The 26436-nt window shown below is 35.6% G+C and overlaps 1 protein-coding gene across 6 annotated transcripts; it reads right to left on the reverse strand.

Moving 5' to 3' along the window:
• LOC116258804 (uncharacterized) lies at positions 1-25498 on the reverse strand. Of its 6 annotated transcripts, XM_031636206.2 has the most exons (10): positions 25368-25498; positions 25030-25274; positions 23124-23253; positions 20088-20264; positions 19910-19966; positions 16780-16872; positions 13468-13546; positions 808-932; positions 377-520; positions 1-298 (listed from the first exon to the last, which is right to left on the reverse strand). In XM_031636206.2, the coding sequence occupies exons 4-10, from the start codon at positions 20211-20213 to the stop codon at positions 59-61; spliced, it is 864 nt and encodes a 287-aa protein (XP_031492066.1). In that variant the 5' UTR covers positions 20214-20264; positions 23124-23253; positions 25030-25274; positions 25368-25498; the 3' UTR covers positions 1-58. The 6 variants fall into 6 exon arrangements, with proteins under 6 accessions (XP_031492066.1, XP_031492070.1, XP_049935051.1 ...); XM_031636210.2 differs by lacking the exon at positions 25030-25274 and having other exon boundaries at positions 25368-25482; XM_050079094.1 differs by lacking the exon at positions 25368-25498 and having other exon boundaries at positions 25034-25345.
• Positions 25499-26436: the final 938 nt, after the last annotated feature.

The raw sequence follows: 26436 nt of genomic DNA on the forward strand, positions 1-26436 counted from the left end.
AGGCAGCAAAATCAGTAACTAAAACAAGATAGGAATCATAACGACAATGCGTATTCTATTAAGCGCTAGATGAACGTGACTCTGCCGCACAAATTTCAGAGTCCAATACAGAAATAAGTTCTTCGCTGACATGCTTTGCTACTGAAATCATGTCAAGAATAACACTTGGGTCCAGTCCTGCACCACCCCTTTTGGTAAATCCACATATCTGACCATGCCTATTCACAGAAACTGAAACTGCTGAGCTCATTTGAGACTCTTCTTCTGAAGTTGCATCAACAATATAGTGTCTTCCAACCTATACAATGACAAAGCAAAGTTAGCTTCCACAATTAAAACTAAAAAATGAATGGGAAACAAAAAAAACTACATTCACCTTCGTAAGTGTTATGATCACGGGAACACCGGATGTATCTAAACCTGAGAAGTTCTCATCACTGATGTCAACCTCTGGTTGGTCATCAGTTGAAGCATCATAAGTAACTTCAACCTTGGGGATGCCAGTATTGCTCAAGGCAGCCTGATAAGTAAGAAGTGATTACAAACTTTAGCATGGCTTTCCTTTGCGAATCGAGTCACAGATAACAACAAAATACCACCAAACATTTTAAGGGTTTATCTACGGAAAAGGGCATAAAGAGTAAAAATAGAAATTAGTTTTACTCCACAAATAGCTGCATTCTGAATAGTTAAGGATGAGTAGTTAACATTCTTCAAAACATAATCTTGAAGAGGATTAATGCAGTAGTATGTTAAAACAAGAAAAATAAATGCGTATGCATTGAAATACCCCTAACAAAAAGTTACCTTCACAGCTGCACCCAATGCATCTAGTAGGTCTCCATCCGAGCTGACCACAAGCCCATCAATATACAGGTCCCAACATATCTTTCCATCTAAAACTTTCAGAGCAGAGAGATCAATACCAGCACCTGACATAAGCAATGAACATTCAGAACATAGCAGAACCAGATTATATCCATACATGTATGGAGTAGTTCCTCCTCAAGTAAACAGATCAGAGGAACTTGGGTGGCTAAATGCCAGAATGACCTATTGAAGTTAGATAACAAGGACAATAAAAATAGTTACCAAAACATCACATTGCCAGATTACAGGACCAATACAAACAGTCGAATGCAAACAAGGCCAGTTTAAGAGATCCATACACCTTAACAGGTGGATCACCTTGACAGGAGCTGCCCATCCAAGCTAGCCAAGAAAAAAAAAAAGAAACTTAAAAAGTAATACATTAAAAATGTGAACCAAATGTCTATCAAAAAGCCTAGTTAGTTTATGGAAACCAGTTTTTAATTGAAACAGACCAAGCACATTTGATCCAACTTATGTAACATCAAGATATGAATGAACTTCATCACAACCTTTGTCACATGGGTACACATGAACACAGGCTTGGTGCAATTTTAAGAAATTTGGACGAAACAACACAATACATATAAAAATTAAATAGGTGAATCCGGCATAAATATGAGGCCTATGTGCAGAAGATTTTGTAAGGGGATAAAAACATTTACCTAAACTGTTCGGGTTCGGGTTCACAAAATTGAATTTATTTAATGCAAAACATATTCTTTTTCATTTGAACATGTTCGGACAAGTAGAATCCATATATGTGGTTACTGGTTAGATGAACATCAGACAACATGTTAAACAGCAGATTTCTGGATGGCAAGATATAAAGACTTCAGATGTATACAAGATTGTCGACTAATAGTCAATATGGACATGAACAATATGTCATGATGAATTGATGACATTAACATTTATAAAATTTAAAGAAATAAAAGGAAAATATAACTGATCAAAACCACAGGTATACTAAGAAATTTGAAAGGTTTAAAAAGATCAGTCACCAGACCACAATGACATATATCAGAAATATTTTCAAAATATCATGTTTTTATCACTAAGAAAACAACATTATCGGTAAAATTCCCATGCATTTTCAAAATGTCACTGATGAGAATCATGAGATAATGTCATTATGTTTTCCCTTTTAAAACAAATAGTTTATCTGTAGTTTCAAGTTTATATTTTTCTTTTTTCTCTTTCTTTTACAGCTTTAAAAAATATTTCATTTTTTTTATATTTTCATACGAAAATTAGTTAAAACTCAAGATATCATACCTTTTTATTGTTCATTAATTTTATGACTTCCCAAGATTTTTCCCAAGAAACAAATTCTAAAACAAAAAACTCTTTGGCTATGGATTAGCTAAAAACTTAAAATTGACCAAGTTTAAGGTTGGAAAGGAAAAGTCATCAGTGTCCATCCATCACATTAGACACAACTTTGACATGCCTGTGACATGAACAAAAGCACACCACACTTGCACCATTGTCAATGGGTGTTGGACAATATGCATCACGTCATTTATTCCTATACTCCAATAGCTATTGACAGAAATATGTTTTGTTCCTTTTCCAAAGAGAACCCTTATGTTGTAGAAGGCATGGATAGAACCCTTATGTCACAAAAAACGCCGTTTTTTTTTTAAAAAAACGCGTATTATACACCAAAAACGTCTCTACCGTATAAAACGAGAATAAGACGCGTTTTTTAAAAAAAAAACGTTCAAAAATAAGACGCGTATAAAATGCGTATTATACGCGTCTTCCGCGTTTTTTTGAAGACGCGAAGTGAGTTTTTAAAAAAAAAAGGCACGTGCAGAATTTTTATAAAGAATTTGGTTTTTTTTAACTTGGACGCCCTTTTTAATGGCAAAAACGTCTTTTTAGAGGAAAAGAGGGCTTAGGTTATCCTTCGTCTCCTTCGTTCTCACTTCTCAGTTCTCATCCGAGTGATTCTCATCCAAGTCAAGGCTGAAGAGGTGAAGAAGAGGGCATTGTGAAGAGGGGAGGGACTGTGGCAGCAACTCATTCTCACAAGGTAGTGTCCCTTTCTTTCCGTCTCTTTCGTGCCTACTCTCACTCTTCTTTTTGTCGTCTTTGTTCCTCCCTATCTCTGCTTGTTCTCTCATCTCTAGTGCCCCTCCACCTGCTTGCCATCTTGCTCTGCTCACCCCTTCACCTCTTGCTGCTCCACCTCCTAAAGTCTCTACTCGCCACTCCACCGCCCTCCTCCATCTGCTGCCCATCCCTTTCCACCGCCTTCCTCCACCTGCTTGCATGCCTCTCTGCACACCCTCTCTATTTGTCTCGCGCATCATGGCAAGAGATGTGAATTATGAACATCTGCTGATTTATCACAGTTCAACTTCAACTTATTGAAGGCTTGGTAGTGTGTGGTAAACTAGCTGCTGATTTAGTGCTTTGACTGATGTTTATTTTATTTCTTTTCCTCCTCTTTGCAATGGAGCTTTTGCATCAGATCCAGCTTGTCCATGTCCATCAGATTTCAATTTTTTTCCATGTGGCATAGTTTGTTTCCTAGATGCAGAAGTATATAGCATATTGAAGTATGAGAATTTGTTAATTGACTTTAGCTGAATCAAGATGTCATACGGAGGAATTAAAAGATAAAATATCAGAGTTTTGTGGGTATGCTTGCTAATTGCTTGGTGGTGTTTATATGGTGTTTTTTTCATATACTTTTATTCGTTATCTTTCATGCTCATTTGGTTTGTTTAGGCCTAGGGTTTATAACTTATAATTTATATGTCCTGTGGCTTGAAGCCTTGAAGGCTTGAACTAACTTACTAAGTTAACTTGTTGAATGGTTTTAGGTGGTGGTGTTTAATTTTTAATCATGCCTAAAGGAAAAGACATATTCTGGCAACATGCAGAATTAAATGAAGAAGGAAAATTGATTTGCAAGTTCTGTGGAGAACAATATGCAGGGGGAACCACTCGGTATCATTTATCAGGCCTTCCATGTCATGACGTTGCTATATGTCATCATGTGCCAGAAAATATTAGACAAATGGCACTAAAAGCTTTGGAAGGTATTAACGAGAGGCCTAAGAAAAAGGGAAAAATGCAAAGCTACCTAGTAAGTTCAAGTGGAAGTGGAGCATATGTAGGTTCTTCTGGTTCAGCTTCAAACTCATTGACTAAAGAAAGAGGACAACATAAGACAATTTCAAACATGTTCAAAAAACAAGAAAAGGATAATATTGATAGGCTCCTCTTTAAAGCTATATGGCTATGAACAATCTACCATTCAATTTACTTCGATCGAACGATTTCAAGAATTTTGTTGTTGTTGTTTCACAACATGGCCCAGGATACTTACCACCAAGTAGTGAAACAGTGAGAAGAAAGCAACTAGATGACGCAAGGAAAGAGGTTGAAGCATATATCAAAGAAACAAAATCTACATGGGCACAATATGGATGTACTATTATGTTAGATATTTGGAATGATACAATTAGAAGCCGATCATACATAAATTTGTCGGTAAGTTGTCCAACAGGTACAATATTTTGGAAAGCAAAACATATAGAAAAGGTTCCTAAAAATGCAGAACTTATAACTGAATTTTTATCTTCAGCTATTGAAGAAATAGGGCCAGAAAATGTTATACAGATTGTGACAGACAATGGAAGCAATTACAAAAAAGCAAAACTTATCCTTGAAAAAAGGTATTCAAATATTTTTACTACATCATGTGCTGCTCATTGCATTGATTTAATGCTTGAAGATATTGATACTTTGGGAAATGTAACATCTATCATGACAAAAGCTAGACAAATTGTCAAATTCATATACAATAAGCAACAAGCTTTTGATATAATGAGAAATTACACAAAAGGAAATGAGTTGAAAAGGCCGGGTGCAACAAGGTTTGCCTCTCATTTCATTTGTTTACATTCTATATTAAAACAAGAAGAAAATTTGAGGTTCATGGTTGCCTCCAATGATTGGAGAGGAGTAGAAGAAGTGGAAAAAGATCATGCAAGAGATATTACATATCTTATTCAAAATGAAGATTTTTGGAATATGGGAAAAGAAATAATCATGTTTGTTGAACCATTAGTGAAAGTATTGAAAATGGAAGATGGAGAAGAAGCGACTATGGGATATTTGTATGAGGCACTTGATAGAGCTAGAGAAGCTATAAAGTCTGCAAGTAAGGACAACAAGGAAAAATATATGCCATATTGGAAAATAATTGATAGGAGATGGACCCGTAACTTGCACAATCCAGTACATGCAGCAGCTGCTTTTTTAAATCCTCATTGATTTTGGAATAAAATGGTCAAAATGGATGAAGAAGTTCTTGACGGTTTGGACATAGTGACAAAACAGCTTGTTCCTCTTGAAAATTATTCTGAAATAGCTAATGAGTTGGTCAAATATCATAATAAAGATCCTACATTGTTTCGCGACGGATTAGCCATGAGAGTTATTCATACTACACATCCACATAAGTGTCTCATTTTACTTGTTTTTCTATTATGCAATCAATATTCATTATTGGTAATGCACTTCTTCTTTTAAATTTTGTTTTGTTTTCTAATTATATTAGGGATTTGGTGGGAGATGTTTGGTTCTTCTGTTCCTATGCTTGAAAGTGAAGCAATCAAAATTTTAAGTCAACCATGCAGCGCATCAGCCTGTGAAAGAAATTGGAGTGCATTTGATGCTGCTAACACGAAGAAAAGAAACAATCTTGCACCATCAAGATTAACAGATTTGGTCTTTGTTAGAATGAATATGCGTTTGCAAAGCATGGCTCCAGAATTGAAGAAGACCAATGCAAATCCTATCTACATTGAACATGTGAACCCATTTAATGAAGAAGAAAATTTAAATACTGAGATAGCGAACTTGTCTTCAGATTCAGAAGAGGAAAATATTGATGACAGTGAAAGACAAAGAACTTCAAGTTCAAGGCGTACAAGAAATGAAGAAGATGACTCCACTTCTTGGGAGGACGACTAGGACATGTTTTTTTTATACTTTCCAAGTGAAAATGACTTCATTTGTGTTGTAAAGCCATGAAGGCTAAAAACTTTTGTTAGTTATGTATTTGTCAGACTGTTAGTTTTCATTATCTAATTTTAGTTTGCTGCTTATCTAGTCATTTTTCAATGTTTTTATTTAATTTCTCATTTACTTTCTTTTTATATAATTATCAGGATTATTTATTTATTTATTTAAAATTTGCCGTCTTTTTCCCGTTTTATTCCCGAGATATATAACTTTGCCGTATTATACCCTTTGTTTTCCTCGCCGTATTATACTCATATACGTTTTTTGTGACAATGGTTTAGACTATAAAGCATGTACATGTATCAACAAATACAAACAGCTACAGCCCACACTCACACCTGGGTTCACTCAGGTGCAGCTCCAATATGGCACATCCGTGTAATGCAAACACAAATATGATATATATAGGAATACTATATCCTATCTTTCAGTTTCTTTGAATTCACTTACAGTTTGCTCAGGAAACCTTACACGTTAGCACAAAAAATGCATCCAGTCCCCTTAAGCATTTGTGTTGGATTACAAGGAAGACATATTTTTGGTAGAATTCAAGTCTATAACAGAAAGAGTCAAGTGAGAAGACTAAAGATATCCAATCCGTTTGACAGGTGAGATTGATGCCATTTTATACAAAAAATGGACTCATTAGTCTTAGGAACCACAATATCTGCAATTTGCATTACTAATTCTGTTTTATAAAAGTAAGTGCAAGCTTCTGGATCCTTTCTTATATATGACCACTTACGTGACACAGTACGTCGATTTGCCCCACGTACCCACTCTGGTACGCGGACATGCCAAAGCGGGTATGGCATAAGTTTGGGTACGGCTTGGATCGGGTCTGGGTCAGATCCAATCCAAACCAAAAAAATTGTTCGTTTCTTATTTCACGAAAAGAAGTTGGAGCTCGACTCACTGTGTTTTCTGCAGCAAATCTCTTCCGCAGTGATGACTGGCTGCAACGATAACATCCAGCGACCCACGGCAACGTCCAGCGGTGTTCGGCAGCAGCAAGGTAAGTGTTTTTTTTTCAATATTACAACTTAGGGTTTCATTTTCTTGATTTGGGTTTTTTTTTTTTATTTGGGGATGTTTTTGTTTCATATTTTGATTGATTTTACATGTAAAATTTCTGTGACACTTTTGTTGCTAGTCCAACTAATTACAGCAATGGAGGTGGAGCAAAATTTGTCGGCTGATGTTGTTTCCATTTCGAGCCAGGTTGCTTATGCAGTGTCATTCAAAGTTTTTAATTTTTTTGAATGTCATACTTATCTCTTCCCTGAACTTGAAAAATAACTCTATGAATCTCATTGGCAGTGGCACAAATATAGCCTTCTTTATTGTTCTAGTGCGAGCTTGATACTTGCTTTCTGGAGAGCCATTAGAAATGCTCATTTCCCGTCAAGGATTCTATTGTTGTTTGTTCAAGAGCTAGTCTGCTAGATGACCAATGTGAAATTTTTTTAGTTTACAAGATGCAAGTGGTATTTGAAGCAATGTTATCCGTACCGTATGATACGCACGTGTATCGTACGATACGTATCGTATAGGTCTAAAAAACCTATACGATATGCTTACAATACACGATACGTTCGTGTATCGTAAGCGTATCGCCCGTATCGTACGATATGGGGAAAAACACAGTTTTTTAATTTTTAAAGTTTAAACACTCCTCCCTCTCTTTCTTATTGTATTTAAAGACTCCAAAAGACATGAGAGGGAGAGATTTTGCCCTTTTTCATCAAAAATAACCGAAGATTCATCAATTTGGGGAGATATTATCGTTGAATCATGAAAGTTGATAACTATATGTTTTGAACTTATGAAATTGTGATGTATTCTAAGTCCTAAGACTCTAAGTCCTAAGACTCTAAGTCCTAAGTTTCTATAAAATTTTCAAGTTTAAAATTGTGATGGATGATATTTATATTATTTTGAATCTCTGATTTCTTATTTTTGAATGTGTTGTCGATACACATGAATGTTCCTTATGTATGATGATCTTTTTGATATTTGAAAACATTTTTCTTGATTTCTGATTTTTTTTTTCAAATTTTTGATGATTTTTCTCTATTTTTTCTGATTTTTAATATTTTTTAATTAAAAAATTAATTTTACGATATGTTACGATACGGCGTATAGGTCGGCCCGACTGATACGCGATACGCTACGCCAGTGATAACATTGATTTGAAGTTCCAATTCCATTTTTGTGCATGTTTGGTAACTTATTGACATATTCTTATTTTTTATTCCTTCATATTTTTGTTCATTATATGTCTTTTGTTTTGCATCTTTTTATTAATAATAGTGTTCTTATGATAAACAATGTTTTGTTTGAGACTTTCTTATGAGATTATAAGAGTGAATTATTAAGTTTTTTTTTCATTATGATCATTTTTTCGAATATAAAATTTGTTGTACCCACAATTTTCAAAATTGTCATGTCTGAACCTACATCGCCGTACTCGTACCCGTACTGTACCCGCAGCCATGTGACACAAATGGCAACATATGACTACATTAGAGCAATGTTGTGAGAAGCATACGCTTCTCACAAAAAAACTGCGAGTCAAGGCGTTTTTAAGGAAAAACGCCTTGAGGCAATGGTATGAGGCGCACGTGTACCTGAAGTGTGCGCCTCACGTGTGTGAGGCGTATGCCTCACACATTGGCATGCTTCTTCTTGAGGCGCACGCCTCAAGAACAGATTCATTTAGTGGCTTTTAATGTAAAGAATTAAAAATTAAATAAAATTAGTCACACGTAAGTTACAAAATTTAGTCTATTTAGTGGCTTTTAATGTAACCCTAATTAAACTCTCTTTCAATCCCTAACTGCCCTTTTCTCAAATATCAATCCTAAATCACCCGCCCCCACACTTTTCTCCAAGAAGGAGCTTTCTTCTCCACGGCTGAGAAGGTGAAAGGGCACGTTTTCTCAAATATCAATCCCAAATCACCCGCCCCCACACTTTTCTCCAAGAAAGAGCTTTCTTCTCCACAGCTGAGAAGGTGAAAGGGCACGTCTGCTTCAAGGCACTCTCCAACTACAGGCCTGGTGCAAGGCACTCTCCAACTCACATGTGAGTTTAAATGTTTTCCTTCTTCCTGTTAGCATATAATACAATAGTTTAGTGATATTGAAAGCCACGTATGCCTTGGTCTCATCCTGTTAGTGTACAATAGTTTATAGATATTGACAGCAATGTATGCCTTGGCCCCATCAACAACAATTCATTTCTTCCATATGCCAATGGGTTTTTTGTCTTTGTTTACTATATTTCTGTGCTATGCTACAGTTGTTGAGATGTGGTGAATAAGGGAACTCATTAATGTGAAGATTAAAAAAACGACAGCTTGCAATATACTTCAAGGCAAACTTCTGTTGTTCTGATTGAAGTCTTGAAGGAAGGTCTTGGCTGCTTCATACGTAGACCAGCAAAAGGCTGCAGCAAGCTCATGATCAGTTTTAATTTGGGAGCCAATTTTCTTTCCAACAGCGCTTTCATTTTTCAGCGTGCTTTTTATAAATTTATTAGGCGATGGAAGTGATCTTCTGGAGGTGGAGGATGAAAAGAATGACTATGATTGGTGAGGTCATGTTTGTATACTCTTGGTTTCATGATGCATTTTGCGCCTAATGCTGTCATCAGTTGCCGTGTATCTTATGGCCACTATAGAGAGTAATTGGAGATTGGATTCGTTTAGGACTAAGCATTCAAAAAGTTCTGTAATTTTTTTACTTCGTTTATTCAGTTATTTGGATGATTGGCGTGGAGTTTCATTCACCTATTCACGTCAGTACACTGCCTTGTGCTTAAGTTTACAACTATTTTGAAATTGAACAGTGTGCCCATTTGAATGACCTGTAGATGGGGCAGTTGAGTTCATGTCGTTAAAAAGTTCTCATTCTTTTTTAATTGCTACTGATCAACCCAATTGATTAGGCGATGAACCACATTCATTCAAAGAAACATGTTTAGTTACAAGATGGGCAGTTGAGTTATTTTGTCATATGTTAGTACTTCTTAAAATAATTTAAATTTGTTGTATGGTGTTAATATTCGTTGCATTATGTGTTGTTATTATTTGGGTATGCTTAGCAATTTGAGCTTTTGCATACAATGTAATTGAACTCATTGGATGCTTATTTGTAGTACATTGTTTAGGTTTGAGAAAAAATGTCTCGACGGGATCCAGCATGGGAACATTGTGTTGAAGAAGATCATACTGATAAAGAAAAAAGGGAAACTTGATATGCAATTATTGTCAGAAAACTAATAGAGGTGGAGTTTGCAGAATGAAACAACACTTGGCTGGAACTAAAAAAGGTGCTAAAGCATGTGACAAAGCACCACAAAGTGTTGTACAATTTTTGAATAATTATTTGCAGGTACAAAAAAGTAAAATATAAAGGAAAAAAGACAATGTTGAATTGCGTAGAAATGAAGGTTTGGATGAAGGAATAATCAGTGGTGGCCTTACATCTCCCAATGTTCGTAAATGTGGAATTTCACGGGGTCCAATGGATCAATTTATAACTTCGGATATGCGACAATCAACAATCAACAATGGCTTCAAGAAAGAGGAAAGGAAGCAAGTATATTCTGCTATAGGTCAATTCTTTTTTGTGAATGCTTTATCATTTAACTTATGTAACAGTCCATATTTTGGGAGAATGATTGAAGCTGTGGGAAATTATGCTCGAGGATTGAAAGCACCAACCTACAATGATATGGGGACTTCGATCCTAAAAGAAGAAGTTGATAAAGTGGAAATCAAATTAGAGGACTAAAAGCAGACGTGGTTGAAGACTGGTTGTACCATAATGGCAGATGGCAGGACTGATGGTAAAAGTAGAAATTTGATTAACTTCTTGTAAATAATCCTTCGGGTACAGTTTTTTTAAAGTCTTATGATATTAGTGGTGTAAAAAAGACTTGATAATTTGGTCAAATTATTCATGGAGATAATTAAAGAAGTTGGAGAGAAAAAACTAGGTATGAAGTTAAAAGAAATTGATGGCTTTAAGCATATTTTTTTAACACCTTGTGCAGCTCATTGCCTAGATTTAATTCTTGAAGACATTGCTAAGATACATTTGCATAAGGAAGTGACTGAAAAAGAAAAAGTTATAAGTACATTTATATATGGACATACTTGAGTATTAAATTTGATGAGAAAATATACAAATGGTAAAGAGCTTCTACGGCCTGCTATTACACGTTTTGCCACTTCCTATCTTACTTTACAGAGTATTCGTACAAACAAAATAGCATTGAAGAACATGTTTTTGTCTCCAGAATTTCAAGACAGTGATTATTATATTAAAAATCCCAAAGGCAAGGAGGTAATGCGGATTGTTACTCAAGATGGAAGGTTTTGGAAGGTAATATCATATATTATTAAAGTTACATTACCGTTAGTCAAGGTGTTGAGAGTTGTTGATTCAGATGAAAAACCAGTTATGGGATTTTGTACAATCATATGAAAAGGGCAAAAGAAGAAATAGCATACAATGTAGATAATGGTCAGAAAAGGTATACAAAAAATTGGCAAATAATTGATAATAGGTGGGATAATCAAATGTATCACCGTTTACATGTTGCAGGGTATTATTTAAACTCACATTTTCATTATGATGATGATGTCCTCACGGATAGAAGAATAAAGGCTTGACTAATAGAATGCTTAGACATTATGGTGCTTACTGTAGAAGAAAGATGTGATATTTTAGTTCAACTTGATTCATATGAAAATGAAGTTGGTGAGTTCGGCAGATCGTTAGCGATTGGAACAAGAAAGAAAAAACATCCAGGTACACTTTTTTAATTGTTTTGATTTATATTGTGAACTTATGAGTGGATCAAATGAAGTTATCTAAACTACTCTTCTTGTTTATTTTTGTCAGCTGATTGGTGGAATACATTTGGCGACGATACAAAAGAATTGAAGAATTTTGCTATGAGAATTCTCAATCTTACATGCAGTGCATCAAGATGTAAGCGTAACTGGAGCTCATTCTCTTTGGTAAATAAATGAAACTTTCAAATCATTTATTGTGCTATCATTCAAATGTTTTTTTATAATTGTCAAAATGATTAACTTATGCAATTATATGATAGGTACATACAAAAAGAAGAAATCGCCTTGACCAAGAAAAACTTAATTCTTTGGTTTTTGTCATGTATAATATGAAGTTGAATGAAAGAGAAATGAGAAAGAAAAGTACTCAAGATCCATTATGTATTGATACTATTGATTCAGATGATGAATGGGTTGTTGAACAAGAAGATTCTGTTTTACTACTTTCATTAGATGATTCTTGGTTGCACTCATCGTTTGAGATCGAAGAAACTAATATCATTCCTTTTGAAGATCTGTCAAGGTCTATGAAAAAGCGTAAAAGTGCTTCTTCTTCTCAAAAGAAAAGTATTGGCAAAGGTATTGTTATATGTTTGTAATTTTTGAAATAAAAATAAGAACATTGTCTTTTTTCTTTACTAACTGTTATATTTTGTTGTATGTCATTGTTTTATATCAGGTAAAACAATAATAGAAGATTTAGAACATGAGAGCTTTGATGATGAAGCAAGTAAAGAAGAAGATGAACCTATTCAATATATGGACGATTCAAATGACGATGAACTGTCGTCCATTAAAGAAGATGACAATGATGAAGATACAATTGACCAATTCATTTGAAATTTGTTAAATATCACTTTACACAAATTAGTTACTTTTTTAATGTTTATACATATACATATGTTATTGTTCAGCAATACTTGTTATTTACGTATTTTCTTAGTTGATATTATCATCTGAATCTTAGTTGTTATGACATTGTATTTATTTGGATTTACAAATGATTGTGGTTTGCATATGTTGTGTATTGTTCTTTATTGATATGCTTAGTATTGTAGTCAATTTTTTCAGTTTTGTTATTATTTTTATAAATATTATATAATTCACAAATTTGTCCGTGAACCTTACGCTTCAATTAACGTCTCACCTCATGAGAGGCTCAACGCCTCGCCTCGCTTTCTTGCCTTTTACAACATTGCACTAGAGTTCCTCTAATTTTTCATGATCTGTTGACAAGTCACGCTTCAAACCATAGCCACAAATATTGTTAACAGGTTTTAAACTGTGAGGAAAAAATAAAATACATGAAAAATTAACAAGAAAATATAAAAAATAACTTGATAAAATGACAAAAATGATGGTTTATTAATGACAAAAATGAAGATCAATAACTTAACTTAAGTTTTAAACTTTAAAGCAAAATAATGCAAAACTGAGGAGAAAAAACACAACAAAAATGTGAAACATTCATTGTGGAGCTTTTATAAAGAAAAATGGGAAAGACGGTTTTCTTTTTTCTTTCATTGTCTATAACATTTTTATTGGGCCATTTTTGAAAAAGATTGGTTTTTTGTGGCTATGCTTCAATTTAAAGTTGCATTTCACATCCAAGGATACATGTTGATTAATAAATTGCATCAGACTAGAAATCCATATTTTTTATCACAAAGCAAATCTACCTGCACCACTCCTGCCTCCCAGCAAGCATCGCCTTAGAGCAGTAGATATTTCCATGGACAATTCTTCACCACCTCTACCCTAGAAACATACAAAATTGAGCACGTAATGAAATAATTACAAGACTTGCCAAGATAAATGCCTTAGATATAATGTGAAAAATATCCATGTATTTAATATTACTCATAAATGGTCATACAAGGAGACAAATTATGGAAAGTGGGACTCAAAAGATACAAATTGCTTAGGGCACCTAAATTTACATAGGCACCACAACAACACAGGTGTTAGTTTCTTTTTAAGTAAGCTGAGTACAGATTTTTTCTTTTTTTCTTTTCTTCCTCTCCATAATCATGACCATCATCATCATCATCAGCTCCTTCTTCTTTAGTGTTCTTTTTTCTATTTTCTTTCCCTACTTTATGACACATGTTTTTTGTTCGCCTCCTTATCCAACAGTTCAAGACAGAATTTTTTTTCTGTTTGCATGCTTTTTGTTCTTGTTCTCATATGCAGATTCCCCTTTCTCTCTCACCTGCACGGCCTCTTTTCTTTCAGTGAAGGATGACAGGCCTAAAAATTGGGAACGAGGACATGGATGTACACAGACACACATACAGATATATATATATATATATATATATATATATATATATATATATATATATATATATATATATATATATATATATATATATATATATATATATATCATAGTTACAAAAAACGCATTATTTGCGAAAGAATGCAAAAAAACGTGAGAAATTGAAATGTCATTTAAAACTTAAAAAAAGGTTTTTTTTTGAAAAAAATGTGAAAAACGAAAAAAGTGCATTATTAACGTGTTTTTTCTCGTTTTCTCAATTTTTTTCATTTTTTTATTTTTAATTCCAAACAGTTTTTTTTCATTTTTTTATTTGTTGCAAATATACTTATTTTTTGAAGTTTGTGTTATTATTTTCTCACTTACTTTATTTTTCCCCATTTTTAGGTTTTTTTATTTTTTTAAAAAAATACCATTTTTCCCATTTTTTTCTCGTATTTTTCAAGCCCGCTATATTATACCCGAGAAAAACCTTGCCATTTAAAACTCCGAGACGTTAATTGTGACTATCATATATATATATATATATATATATATATATATAGAGAGAGAGAGAGACAGAGAGAGACAGAGAGAGAGAGAGAGAGAGACTGGTATTTCCCAGACACTTATTTCACGAGGAGCTTTTAGTTTTGACAATTTCCATCTCTTGCAAATTGCAATTTATTTGGGTATGATCCTCCTTTGAGAAGCTTTGAATGGTTAGTCTAAAAAATAGAGGAAGCGTGTGGACAATTTCCGTGGGACCGATGGGGTTTCTATTGTATATGATGGATGGACATATAACAAAGAAGCTTTCTCATAAGTTTTATTGTGGCTTCAACAAATGGGCTAATTCTTTAAAAAGGACTGGATGCATTTGGAGAATACAAGAGTGACAGTGACCATGGTATGAATTTATTGATTAATATTTTGAAAAATCAGGATATTTTGATAATATTATCACCTAGTTTTAAAAATGGTAAATAATATTGAGATGCTATCAAAACAATGGAGATATTTGTGAGTACCGCACCTATATCCACACTAACACCTATGCATGTGCACTTGTGTGACTTAGGTTGATTGATCCTATAAGCTTGGAGCACTTCAATAGTTCAATGTACTAAAATCTGGACCTCTGTCACACGGGTACTCCTCCTAAGGAGGAGTACCCACACGGTACGGGTACGACACGGGTATGGGTACGGTCCTGGGTACGGCAGGGTACTGCGTTGACCGTACCGGGTGCGGTCAACACACCCAAGGTCATTTTTGACCTTTTTCAGACTCGGTCAATGTTGACTGAGTCCAAATTTGTCCAATTTTAATGTTAAGGATTTTTACATTTTAACGTTAAAATTTTCGAAACCCTCATTTTAATGTCCCACTTCCCTCTTTTTTCTTCATTTTAACTTCTATATATGTATGTGCATGTGTGTGTACGGCCGTACCCCTGCACCCAGGTTTTTTAAAAATGGTCTGTACCCGTACCCGCACCGGCACCCGTACCCGTACCTATGTCCTATGTGACATAGGTCTGGACTAAAGAATACTGTTGCTACACTTCAAGAGGAAATGTAAAATGTACTAAGAAGCCCATATACATTTACAATGATGCAGATTTTGGAAGCAAAAAAGATTACGACAACAATGATGATGACGATAAATGATAACTTGATATTCAACTTTTGTATTGAACAAACCTATTTTGTTGATATTTAAACTTTTAAGTTAAATTTATGGATCATGAATGTGAACCTGATGAGGTTAGTCTGTCACTTTGCTATGGTTTCATAAGAAGGATATTTTTCTTAATTTTTCACTTTCTGTTTTTTTTTAGTTTTTTGTATTTTTAAATTTAAATTATTAATTTTTTATGTTATTTGTCTAACTGTTATCCGACCAATGCTGAATACTTTAAGCATTTTACAACATTGCATAAAACCATGACAAGGAATTAATTCACAAGGTGTTACCATTCTTCTTTCTCTAATTCGATTAACAACGTTGCACTTTGCTTTTTGTCTTCCATTGTGTACCATGTGTATTCTTAAAGCACTTGGTTATTTTTTCATCAGACATGAAAATCATCCCAGTTGATCGAAGGAACAAAATTTATTTGTTGTCAATTAGCTGAAATGAAAAAGACATTGAATGAATGCAACAGGGATATGGCAAACTGGCAGAAATACCGATTAACATAGTTTCAATCTGCTGAATGTCTGTAACAATAAACAAGTATTTTAAAGATGTATCACACAGTATACTTTTGTATTCTATTACTCGGTATACATTTGTACTTTATTACTCTATATTTACAAGAGAACTTTTCCGGAGTCCTGATTTGGACTTCACAATGTGCAGCTCTAATCTCCCTGAATAAAATTCACACTGCATCCAGCCTGCTTAAACTAATTATGACGTTATTCCATATCTTAGACATTTTAACTCAAGTTTCAGCATGCTTTATCTATTCTTCTTTTTATTGGGACTGGAGCAACTACCAAATTTACTTTTCATGACAAGAAGGCTATTCGCAAATAAGACTAGTCTTTAGTAGATAACATCTTGATCACAATCACAAAGAAGACTGCCCAAAAAAGAACAGAATACTTGATCCGTATACACTACGAAAATATGATAGACCAATACATGACCCAAACAAGCTTCCAAATCTCAGGAAAATGCAGTATTAGACATTAAATGGAAAAAAGGATGGGACTTCAACCTCAAACATTGGAGCTGCTGTAGGGCTACATTCCAGGAAAAAAGCAATCTTTCCTTTATCAGGTCGAGACATGCTAGGTTTTCCCAGTTCAGCCTGCAATAAGAAATATGTCATGTACTAAGCCACATGGAACACCATACATATGCAGATAAAATTCATTACAGTTAACCTTTACTGAAGAAAACTTAATGTAGATAAAAAAAAATACAGAGATCATAACTGCCTAATTTTGTTACTTCTTAATTAACTAAAATATGATAAAACATTCAAAGATTCCCCAAAGCGATTTATGCAATCAGTTTCAAACTTTCAAGGATCCAGTCTGAAGGACACAATATCATGGTTTCGTAAACCAAGATGTAAAGATTCTTGAAATACAAGAAATAAATCCTATAACTATGCCCAACTTCCATATGACACTCACATCCGCTAATCCTGAAGTCGAACAACATAAATCTTGTTCGCTGAATCATTCAACAGGTCTGGAGTAACTTGTGTCACTTTTGGTTTCATCAAGAGGAAAAGTCAAGCTGAGACTGACAGAGGGTAAAAAAGGGAATAATTATTGTCAAGGTCCCCATACAGGTATTGCACAAACCAAGAGCATAGCTACACATCTTGCTTTTACAGTTATGAAAGAAAACAGTTTACTGACGTCCAAAATCATAAAGAATTGTAATTTAATAGTTTTAAAGGCACTCGGCTGAGGCAAAGCATACTGAGACTAATGAAGCATAAGCATCAGTACTTTGAAGCAAAAACTTCATGACTTCATCAACTAAAATATATAACATAAAAGCAACATAAAGTAGACAACTACATCCCATGGATTTACAATCTACTCAGAAGGAGAAACCACAGAATTTTTCATCTGTTTATGGAAATCCAATGAGACTTACCATTTCCCTCCAACAATGGAAGAAAATTCACGTTATAAAAAAAGAGTGTGCCTGTGATATCTGTTTATGATTATCTACAGCTGTGTGCACGATGGATGCTATATGCAGCAACCACTTCTTTGAACTACTACTACTACAGAATGACCAACCAGTCCAGGAGCTGCAGCATACATCGGATATGCCTTTCATCCCCAGATTGTTTCCCTAAATATGGAAAAGAAGACAAATACTCCAAGCCAAGGCACAGAATGCCAAGAGAAAAAGAAATTTGCTGGCAGTAAGGTGGAACTTTCAAACTTACATTTCAAAATTTAAAATCAACTGAAAGAAAAAAAAATGCATTGAACAGCTAGAAAGCAATCAAAGTGCTAAAAAGGAAGAAAATTAAAAAATTATTAACACTCCTTGGAAACTACATGCTCGGCTGAAACCTGTCTAAGGTGAGATAATTGATATTTGGAAAAAACACCTTAAAGAATGAGATTTGTATGTGTTTGTGTATATAGGCACCAGGATGAAGGAAAACCCTTTTTTGGGTATATATCGATCTTTGACAGCATTCTGAAGTGCTTCCAAGATCAATACTATATTACGCAACGGAAAAAAATTGTGTCAATGTTCATGCTGCTTTCACCAAGTGCTGGACACTGCTGTCCTTCAAGAGCATCTAGGTAATATGAATGCTTTACGCATGACCATCAAGCATAAGAATATTTTCATTTATTACCTGATTTCTGATGGCTCTTACATTACATGAGTTTGTTATTTCATAGAATTATGTGTCTAATAACTCTAATTTCATGACCATGTATATATAGTTTCATAATTATATATACATATAATGTATGTATGCCTAAACGTACCCATGCCACTTTTTTTAAAAAAAATGATGTGTCATACCTTCTATCACTACGGAAATACCCACACATACATGACTTAGAATATAAAAAATTAATTATTATTACACAATCTCCATCTAGGTTTCAAATAAAGTTTGAAAATGGACTTTAGAAAATTTAGAACACAACAGAGATAAAACATTAATAACCCAATGGTGAAGCAAAGTAAGAAAAACAAATGAAAAACCATTATTATTTTTCAGTAGTATCATCAATCATGAAACATCGTGAACTAAGTAACACAGAGTCGCAAACACTTTCAAAAATGTTGCTGCACCCCTCATAAAATCATATTTTGTTAATCGTTAATTACCAGTTTTATGTTTGTAGACGATATACATATGTATATGTATTACGTACATACATACACGTACACACACTGTCTCTCTCTCTCTCTGCACCAGCGCTCACACCATGAACTTGTGTGACAGAGATCATGAAAAACCAATATTTTGACAAGGACAAAAAAAATAGGAAAGTGCAGTCAAGTGTCCTTCGCAAAATCTAAATTCAGAATGATTTCCTTCACAAGGATTCAGCATGTCATCTTAAAAAAGCAGCATAAGTATATCCAATGGCAATCCCACAACAATTTGTTCTTTCTAGCTTAGAAAGGTGATATGTTTTGCATTCTGCTCCATTTCGGTGAATCCATTACATGTCTCATTCTTGGATATCCAGACCAGAATTCATAGGTTGCTTAGTCGTACCATAAAGACTTGGCCTTTTGCACTAGTTAGACCACCAACGGACCATTGCTTGTGCTCTTTAGATTAATCTTCTTCATTTACAGGGCACACTATCAAGAACGTGCATTCAAAGTTTCAATTCATCACTAGTGGAAAAAGGGTACGGTATCCCACCAAGCTTATCTGTATCCAGCTCTCATTCATATCAAATGAAAGGACAGCAAATATTCAAACAGATGAGCAAAGCTTCAGCAAAACCTCAACCTTAATAAGGCCTAGCTTATTTGTCCTAGATGCTGCTAGCTCACCTACAAATAGCACTACTGGAAGGATGCATTTCTCATCTACCAAAATGGCATAAGAAAATATATTCAAGTATATTCCACAATTTTACTTGCCATCTGACAAATAGGCAAATGCAAAATAACAATCAAATATTAAAAGTTAAAACGCAATTCTAAAATAAGGTGTGAAAGCAGAACATATTAATCGGATCTTGAAAAATACAAGCACACACCCATTTGATTAGAGCCTCTCAACAAGAAGAAAATAACAGTGATAGTTTGAAGAACATAGTCTATTACAGAGGACAAACCAAATGAAAACACTAAATTCTGGGTCATATTTAAGTTTGAAAACCTACCTTTACACTAACAATCACATCTGTTGAACCGATTCGAACCCTAGCTGAACCATTAGCCTACATTGTTACAGCCAATTAATAAACTTAAAGCTTCATTTTCTCAAATGCCTGAAACATAATGATGAAAAAGAAAACTGTAATTATCTTTGTTTGGAACAATAAAGGAACAGAAGGGTACCTGAGGGATGACACCAGTTTCGATGGAGATAGGTCGGTAGTGCAGCCTTCTCCGCCCATCAGGACGCAAATCTTGCTCAATCCCTCCTCTAATAAAACGCTTCTCACCAGTAGACAGTCCCACCATCCCGGAGAAGGAAAAAAGAAAATCCCGAAACAGTTTGTTACATGCAAACACCTGCAGGTGCAAATAAAACTCATTATAGGAATTCATATTGCCGAGCTACATCACAAGGTGCTAGTACAGGTGCAGCTATGGCAGGGAGGATCCAAATACCGCAAATTTAAAATCAAGGGTATGGGGGTATAGCATGGCGTCTGTGTATAGAGTATACACAATGTAGATGCTTAAGATAAATTTTAAAAAATAAAGAAATAAAAAAATAAAAATTTAGAACAGCATGAAAGGGAGTAACGCATTTGCCCCAAACCTCTGTCTCTCTTGCTAATCCTCTTTTAAGCAGGTAAAAGGACAAGGTTTTTTCTTTTCAGAAAAGAACAAGCCTCTCTCTCTCTCTCTCTCTCTCTCTCTCTCTCTCTCTCTCTTACAGGTGGTAGCAACGAAAATTTTGATCTCCTCTATTTATGTTTGTTCTTGTTTTTTATTATTATTATTTTCCTTGCCCTTGAAATGCCCTTGGAGCTCAACCAAGCAACCAAAGGTTTGTTGTTTTTATTTTGTTGCCTTGTTCACCTAGAAAATTCCCTGTTGTTATTTCTCGTTTCCCCTTTTTGTTTTCTTGTGTTCCTATTTCTCGGGGTTGGGAATGAGGCAACCAAACAGGGTGATTTTTGTTTCTCCCTTGGTCTCTTTTAACCAATTAGTACTAATGGTTTGGATTAGGTCTGACTCAGACTCAATCCAAGCCATACCCAATACCTAACACACACTGGTGTTGAATAATCCCTGTACAAAGATGGGTACTCGGGCCTAATTCACATACCTATGTGACATAGACAATAAGAAAAACATATGCAATGAGGTCAATGAATCCTATGAGTGACCATAATAGTATGGATATGGACAGGTGAAACTTATCAGTGTTGTTAGTCTTAGAAATATCAAAGCATTATCAAGCCTTATCAACTATGTCACACTGGTTTGAGGTAAGGCAAGGTGCAGAATTTGTCTTAAAAAGCTTGATTGCCAAGTGGGTGCATGTGTGTGTGTGGTGCCAATCCAGTGCAAAAGGGTGTGTGTGTAGACAAATATACACAGACATAGTAGAAAGCCACCCATTCTAAAATGGGCATATCACAAGCTGGCATGCATTCATCTAAAATTGAAGTTGAGTCTCATAATTGTGTTTCTAGCTTTTGTCAAAAAAGGCGACCAATTTTCTTTATTTTTTAGTTATGTTAATATGTCAAGTTATTTTGATTAACTATTACCTATGTCACATAGGTACGGGTACGGGTATGGGTACGGACCATTTTTAAAAAACTTGGGTGCGGGGGTACGGCCGTACACACACATACACATATACATATATACAAACAGAATAACATATTCATAATTCATAATCCAAAATTTATCAATCTTGATTTTCATTCTCCTCAGTCACATAAAGTACCACCTGAATAATAAGATGTAGGAATGAATTGACGAGAGACTAAAGGGCCAACAAGGAACTAGATACAGAAGTTGAACAAAAGTAAGAAGTACGGTCAAGTGGCTGCAGAAATTCCCTTAATGTGCTTATTACAAGCAGTAAAAATTTTCAGTTTGGAGTGAAAAACAATCCATGAACTACATAGCAATCAGTTTCATCAAAGGGAAGGTGTCTACAACATCAGCAAGTTTATAAAAATTAACTTATGACAATGGCAATGGCAATCACGGCAGAAGCACAAACAAAATAACGTACACTTTTACATAAGTAACATAACAAACAAAAGAGGGAACACGGAACAGAAAAAAAAAGGAACAAAAAAAAGGGAACCGACTGCAGGCAATGAACAAAAAAGAAGGAACCGTCTGGAGGCGGCGAATAGAAAAAGGATTCAGAAGAAATAAGACGATGGAAGGCTCTGCCGGTGAAAAGTGCCGTCTGCCGGCACCGGAGACTATGGAAGGCTCAACCCATCGATAGAAAATGAGAAAACGATGAAAAAAAACAAATACCGTCGTTGTTCATCGCCCGCCGTCACTGGAGATCGTTTGCCGTCGCCGGTCTCTGCTCCTGCAGCTGCCGGTCTCTGCCCCTGCCTTCGCCCGTCGCCGTGCGTGGTCGTCGGTGAGAGAGGAACACCGTTCGTGAGAGAGGAAGAAACGAACGAGATGAAACGAAAAAGGTTTTAGGGTTTTGATATATTTAACGTTAAAATGGTTTAAAACGTGAACTTTAGACTCGGTCAACTTTGACCAAGTCTGAAAACGATCGAATATGACCCTGGGTGCGTTGACCGCACCCAGTGCGGTCAACGCCGCACTTCTGGCGTACTCACCAACGTACCTGTACCAGCACCGGTGTCGTACCTGTATCGGTACCGGTGTCGTACCGGTACCATGCAGGTACTCCTCCTCTGTGTTACTAATATTTGAAATGTGGATGGTAGTAATATAATAAGCATAATCAACTTAAACAATCAAAAATTAACTGTTGACTTCATTGAATATGCAAAATCAATAGAATAAGTTTAACATTACTTATTAAATGTAATTTAATACAAAAAAAAAGTAACTAAATCTAATCTCTAAAAGAAGGAATGTAAATCCACAAGAAGGCTTCAATCCATCAATACTTAAAAGAAAGACATAGTATAATAAAACAGACCAACAGTACATAATAGTATACATATAAGTACACAACAGTAACAATATATATAAGTAAATATTAAATAACCATACTAACATATAGGTATAACAGGTATCACAATACTACATATTATATAACAGGCTAACAATATATACATATAACAGGTTGACAGTATATACATATAACATGTATTCCAATACATATAACAGGAATAACAAATTGTATTACAATGCAATTTAATTTTAACATAATAGTACATATAGAAGATAAATATTCACCCGTTGAATCTCTTGCACTTTGTAGAACAACAAAAAGTTGTTTTCTCCCTTCCCTTGTGAATGATGTTGCCTTGCTTTTCGAAATACCACCAGTGGATAGGCCCTGCAAATATGGGTTCAGAGTCACCACCTAATCAAGTGGCATTCAAATAGTCAGAATAAAGCTAGAAAATGCTAAGGTATTATCTCACAATAAAACAAGAGAAAAGAAATCCCATAATAAAACAACAAAAAAGAAAGATATTATCTCTGTGATGCAAACCTATAAGCAATTTAAGAAAGCAAATTAGACACCAAAATGCAATTTCAAGCAAATGTTGTTAGTCATGCCTGTAACTACAGGAAGCAATTCTCAACCATGCTGCAGCTCCAGCAAAGGATGCGAGGGAATGCAATAGACTCGAAAAAACAGAGAATGCCTAATAGTTTTGTGAGTTCAAGAAAATGCCCTTCCTAAAATCATTCTAAAACCTGCTGAAAATTGACTCCTCCACACTCAGTTCACTCAATTTCTCCCTATCCAATCAAATTCATATCAAAATTTATGGAAACCCAAAATTTACCCAACATAAGTGCCCTTGAAGCAACCTCTTGAGCAACAAACAGTTATAGAATGAAATACCCAAATCTTGAATACATATGTATGATAATTTGAAGGTTGTTCCAATAGCATAGCCGACGAGTTTAACTGGTTATCACCTTCCAGGACATGCTGAAATAGAATGATATCTTGTGCTACATCCATGCGGCAGAGCAGAAAAATATGATAGTTTTCACTTTGCAGAGGTCATGATACAATGCAAAGCTTATTATGGCACTTGCCAGCCAAACTAAGTAGTCCAAATAAATCCTCTCATGAAAACTACGAGATAATATTGACTACGTATACATTCACTAGTGGTTTCAGTTTTGCAATGATCGGGCTACGGACACTACATTAGATAAAGGACTAAACCAAAAAGAGGAAAACAAGGAAAAGAAAAAGAAGAAGGAGAAAAAACGCTAACCAGGCTTACTTGCTACGTCCCTGCATCCTTGTAATGTTCATTCTTCAGATGCAGGTGTCCTATTGGGTCAGTCCTAGTGGCTAGTGCCAAAAATTTCTCCTACAAGCTTCACAGTTTTTCTCTTCTGTATCAAAGATCATTAGTCAGTGATAATTAAATAAGTTGCAACCAGCCACACTTCTCGTTTAAGTATTTGATTTCGACTACGAAATCAGAGAGCAGTATTGAATGGCAACATGTTTCTCTAAGCTGGCTATGAGAGGCTATTGATGCATGGGGCTATATATTCACACGTCTAACCACTGCTTCTCAAGCTTTCATGTTATGGCCCCTTCGGCGGCAAGTTCCTTATTGCTGCCTACGTTCGCTACTTCTAGACACGGACACCTGATTGCATGCATCTGATCAAAATGCAGAGAAAGAGAAAAAAGTCCAACAAATGTTCATACAATTTGAAAAAATAATAATTCCCCGAACAGGAGTCTGAAATAATAAAGAATCAACAATAGAAAAAGGGCATGTACAGACTGGATGTTAGTAAATGCCACACAATAAGAATTAAGAACCAGAGTTGAAGTGGCTGCAATAGGATCGCGTACAGCGAAGCGAATAGTGTTCAAATTGAAAAGAATAAGGGTCACTTGATAGAGAAAGGAAATAGATTGACAACCCAGCTTCATTATCCGCTACTCAATAATGAAGTAGATAGCATCACATATAATAACAGTCCAAACGTCAAGCAGGAAACTCATCCGCCGGAGTCTCGGTAAATCTCATGCTATGAATTATTAAAAGCTCAAATCCCATAATTCCAATGGCAAGCTAATCGTCCAAACCATTAATCCAAAAAACAAAATTAAAAATCAAAAGAGAAAATTGAAAATCTCAAACGATTTTACCTACTGCTGCTTTGTCCTTTTTCCTCACGTTCTTCTCTCTCCTCTTCTCTTCCGACCACCTTCCTGCAGCCCTGCTCTCTCCGTCTCTCTTGCTCCCTTTCTCACTCTTTCATTCTCTATCTCCCTCTCTTTATCTCTCGTTGTCTCCCTCGCACTCTCTTCCTGCAGCGGCGCAGCGCTGCGTTTTCCCTTTCGAAAACCTGTTTTCGTTTTCGAAGTAGGGCAAACGAAAACGAAAGGGCGGGCTGGGTTTTGTGGGTTGGATTTCAGTGGAGCCAAATAAAAACCCGAATCCAAATATTGCATGTAACGCGTAGAGAGAGAGGGAGAGACATTACCGGAAAGACGACCATTCGAGTCTCCGACTGTCTCGGAGAAGAGAGAGAGAAGAAACAGCGGGAAGGGTTTTGCCCTAAACGGCTAAACCCCCTCTATTCTACTTCGCTGGCCATGTGAAAATGGAATGAAATGGAAGCGCAAGCGACGCGGTTAAGAGGTCCTTCTGCACTTGCTGGCCGCACATATTCCAGGATCGTGTGAACGCACGTGCGAACGCCTGCCCATATGATTGACATGTAAAACCCAAAACAAGTCTTGGAAGTATGTATGATCTTCAGCCTTGGGGAACAACCTAGAGCCATGGCTTGTTTGATACTTGAAAAGGTGGCTGAGTTCATGGCCTAACTTACAATTAACAGAGCAAGCGGTAGCAATTGCAAAAGCTGGCCAAAATAGACTTCTTCATCGAAGGAGAGACACTACAAGAAAATGGCCTAGGAGTGGCGCTATTTTGTACATGGTCTCTAGTCCTAAATTCGAAGCACAATTGTACATTAAAGAACCATGGTGTTGCTGGGCAGAGCGCCACTAAGCGCTTTGGTGATAGTCTACGAAGTGCTAGAGATAGGCTGAGCCTGCGTGCAGAAGTTATGTGAGAGCTTGTAAAACGTAAAAATTTTGTGTTGATTACTATGTGCATGAATGAGTATTACTCTCTTCGTCTATTTCTTCATGGTATCAGAGCTAAGTTCAGCTCATTGTAACTGAACTTTTTTTTTTTGGTGTTCATGGTGGATGCAAGCTCTTCTTCAGCTAGCCATGCTCTTCGTGGTACCAGTGGTCTTGGTGGTGGTGGTGTTGGTAGTACAAAACCAACAAGGTCTACTCAACAAATTGTGGTATGTGACTACGTCAATCCTGCCTTGAAGATCACCACCAAACCGTTAAATGGGTTTAATTACTTGACATGGTCTAAGTCTACTAAGCACTTTCTTAGCGGTCAATGTAGACTTGGCCATGTATCTGGAAGCAAGCCTAGACGACTTGAAGGAGACCCTAAACTCGAAGAATGGGAGTCAAATGATCATACGGTTGTCATAGCTACTCAATTCCTTGGACAAGAAGATT

Source organism: Nymphaea colorata, chromosome 8 (genome assembly GCF_008831285.2).
Source record: "Nymphaea colorata isolate Beijing-Zhang1983 chromosome 8, ASM883128v2, whole genome shotgun sequence".
In the NCBI taxonomy this organism is placed as follows: domain Eukaryota; kingdom Viridiplantae; phylum Streptophyta; class Magnoliopsida; order Nymphaeales; family Nymphaeaceae; genus Nymphaea; species Nymphaea colorata.

Coding starts and splice junctions, on each gene's coding strand:
- LOC116258804 (XM_031636206.2), bottom strand. CDS start 20,213: ATGGTGGGACTGTCTACTGGTGAGAAGCGTTTTATTAGAGGAGGGATT. Junction 19,967..20,087: donor AAACTGGTGTCATCCCTCAG/GTACCCTTCTGT, acceptor GTAACAATGTAG/GCTAATGGTTCAGCTAGGGT. Junction 933..13,467: donor GGGAGGCAGGAGTGGTGCAG/GTAGATTTGCTT, acceptor TGCTTATGTCAG/GTGCTGGTATTGATCTCTCT.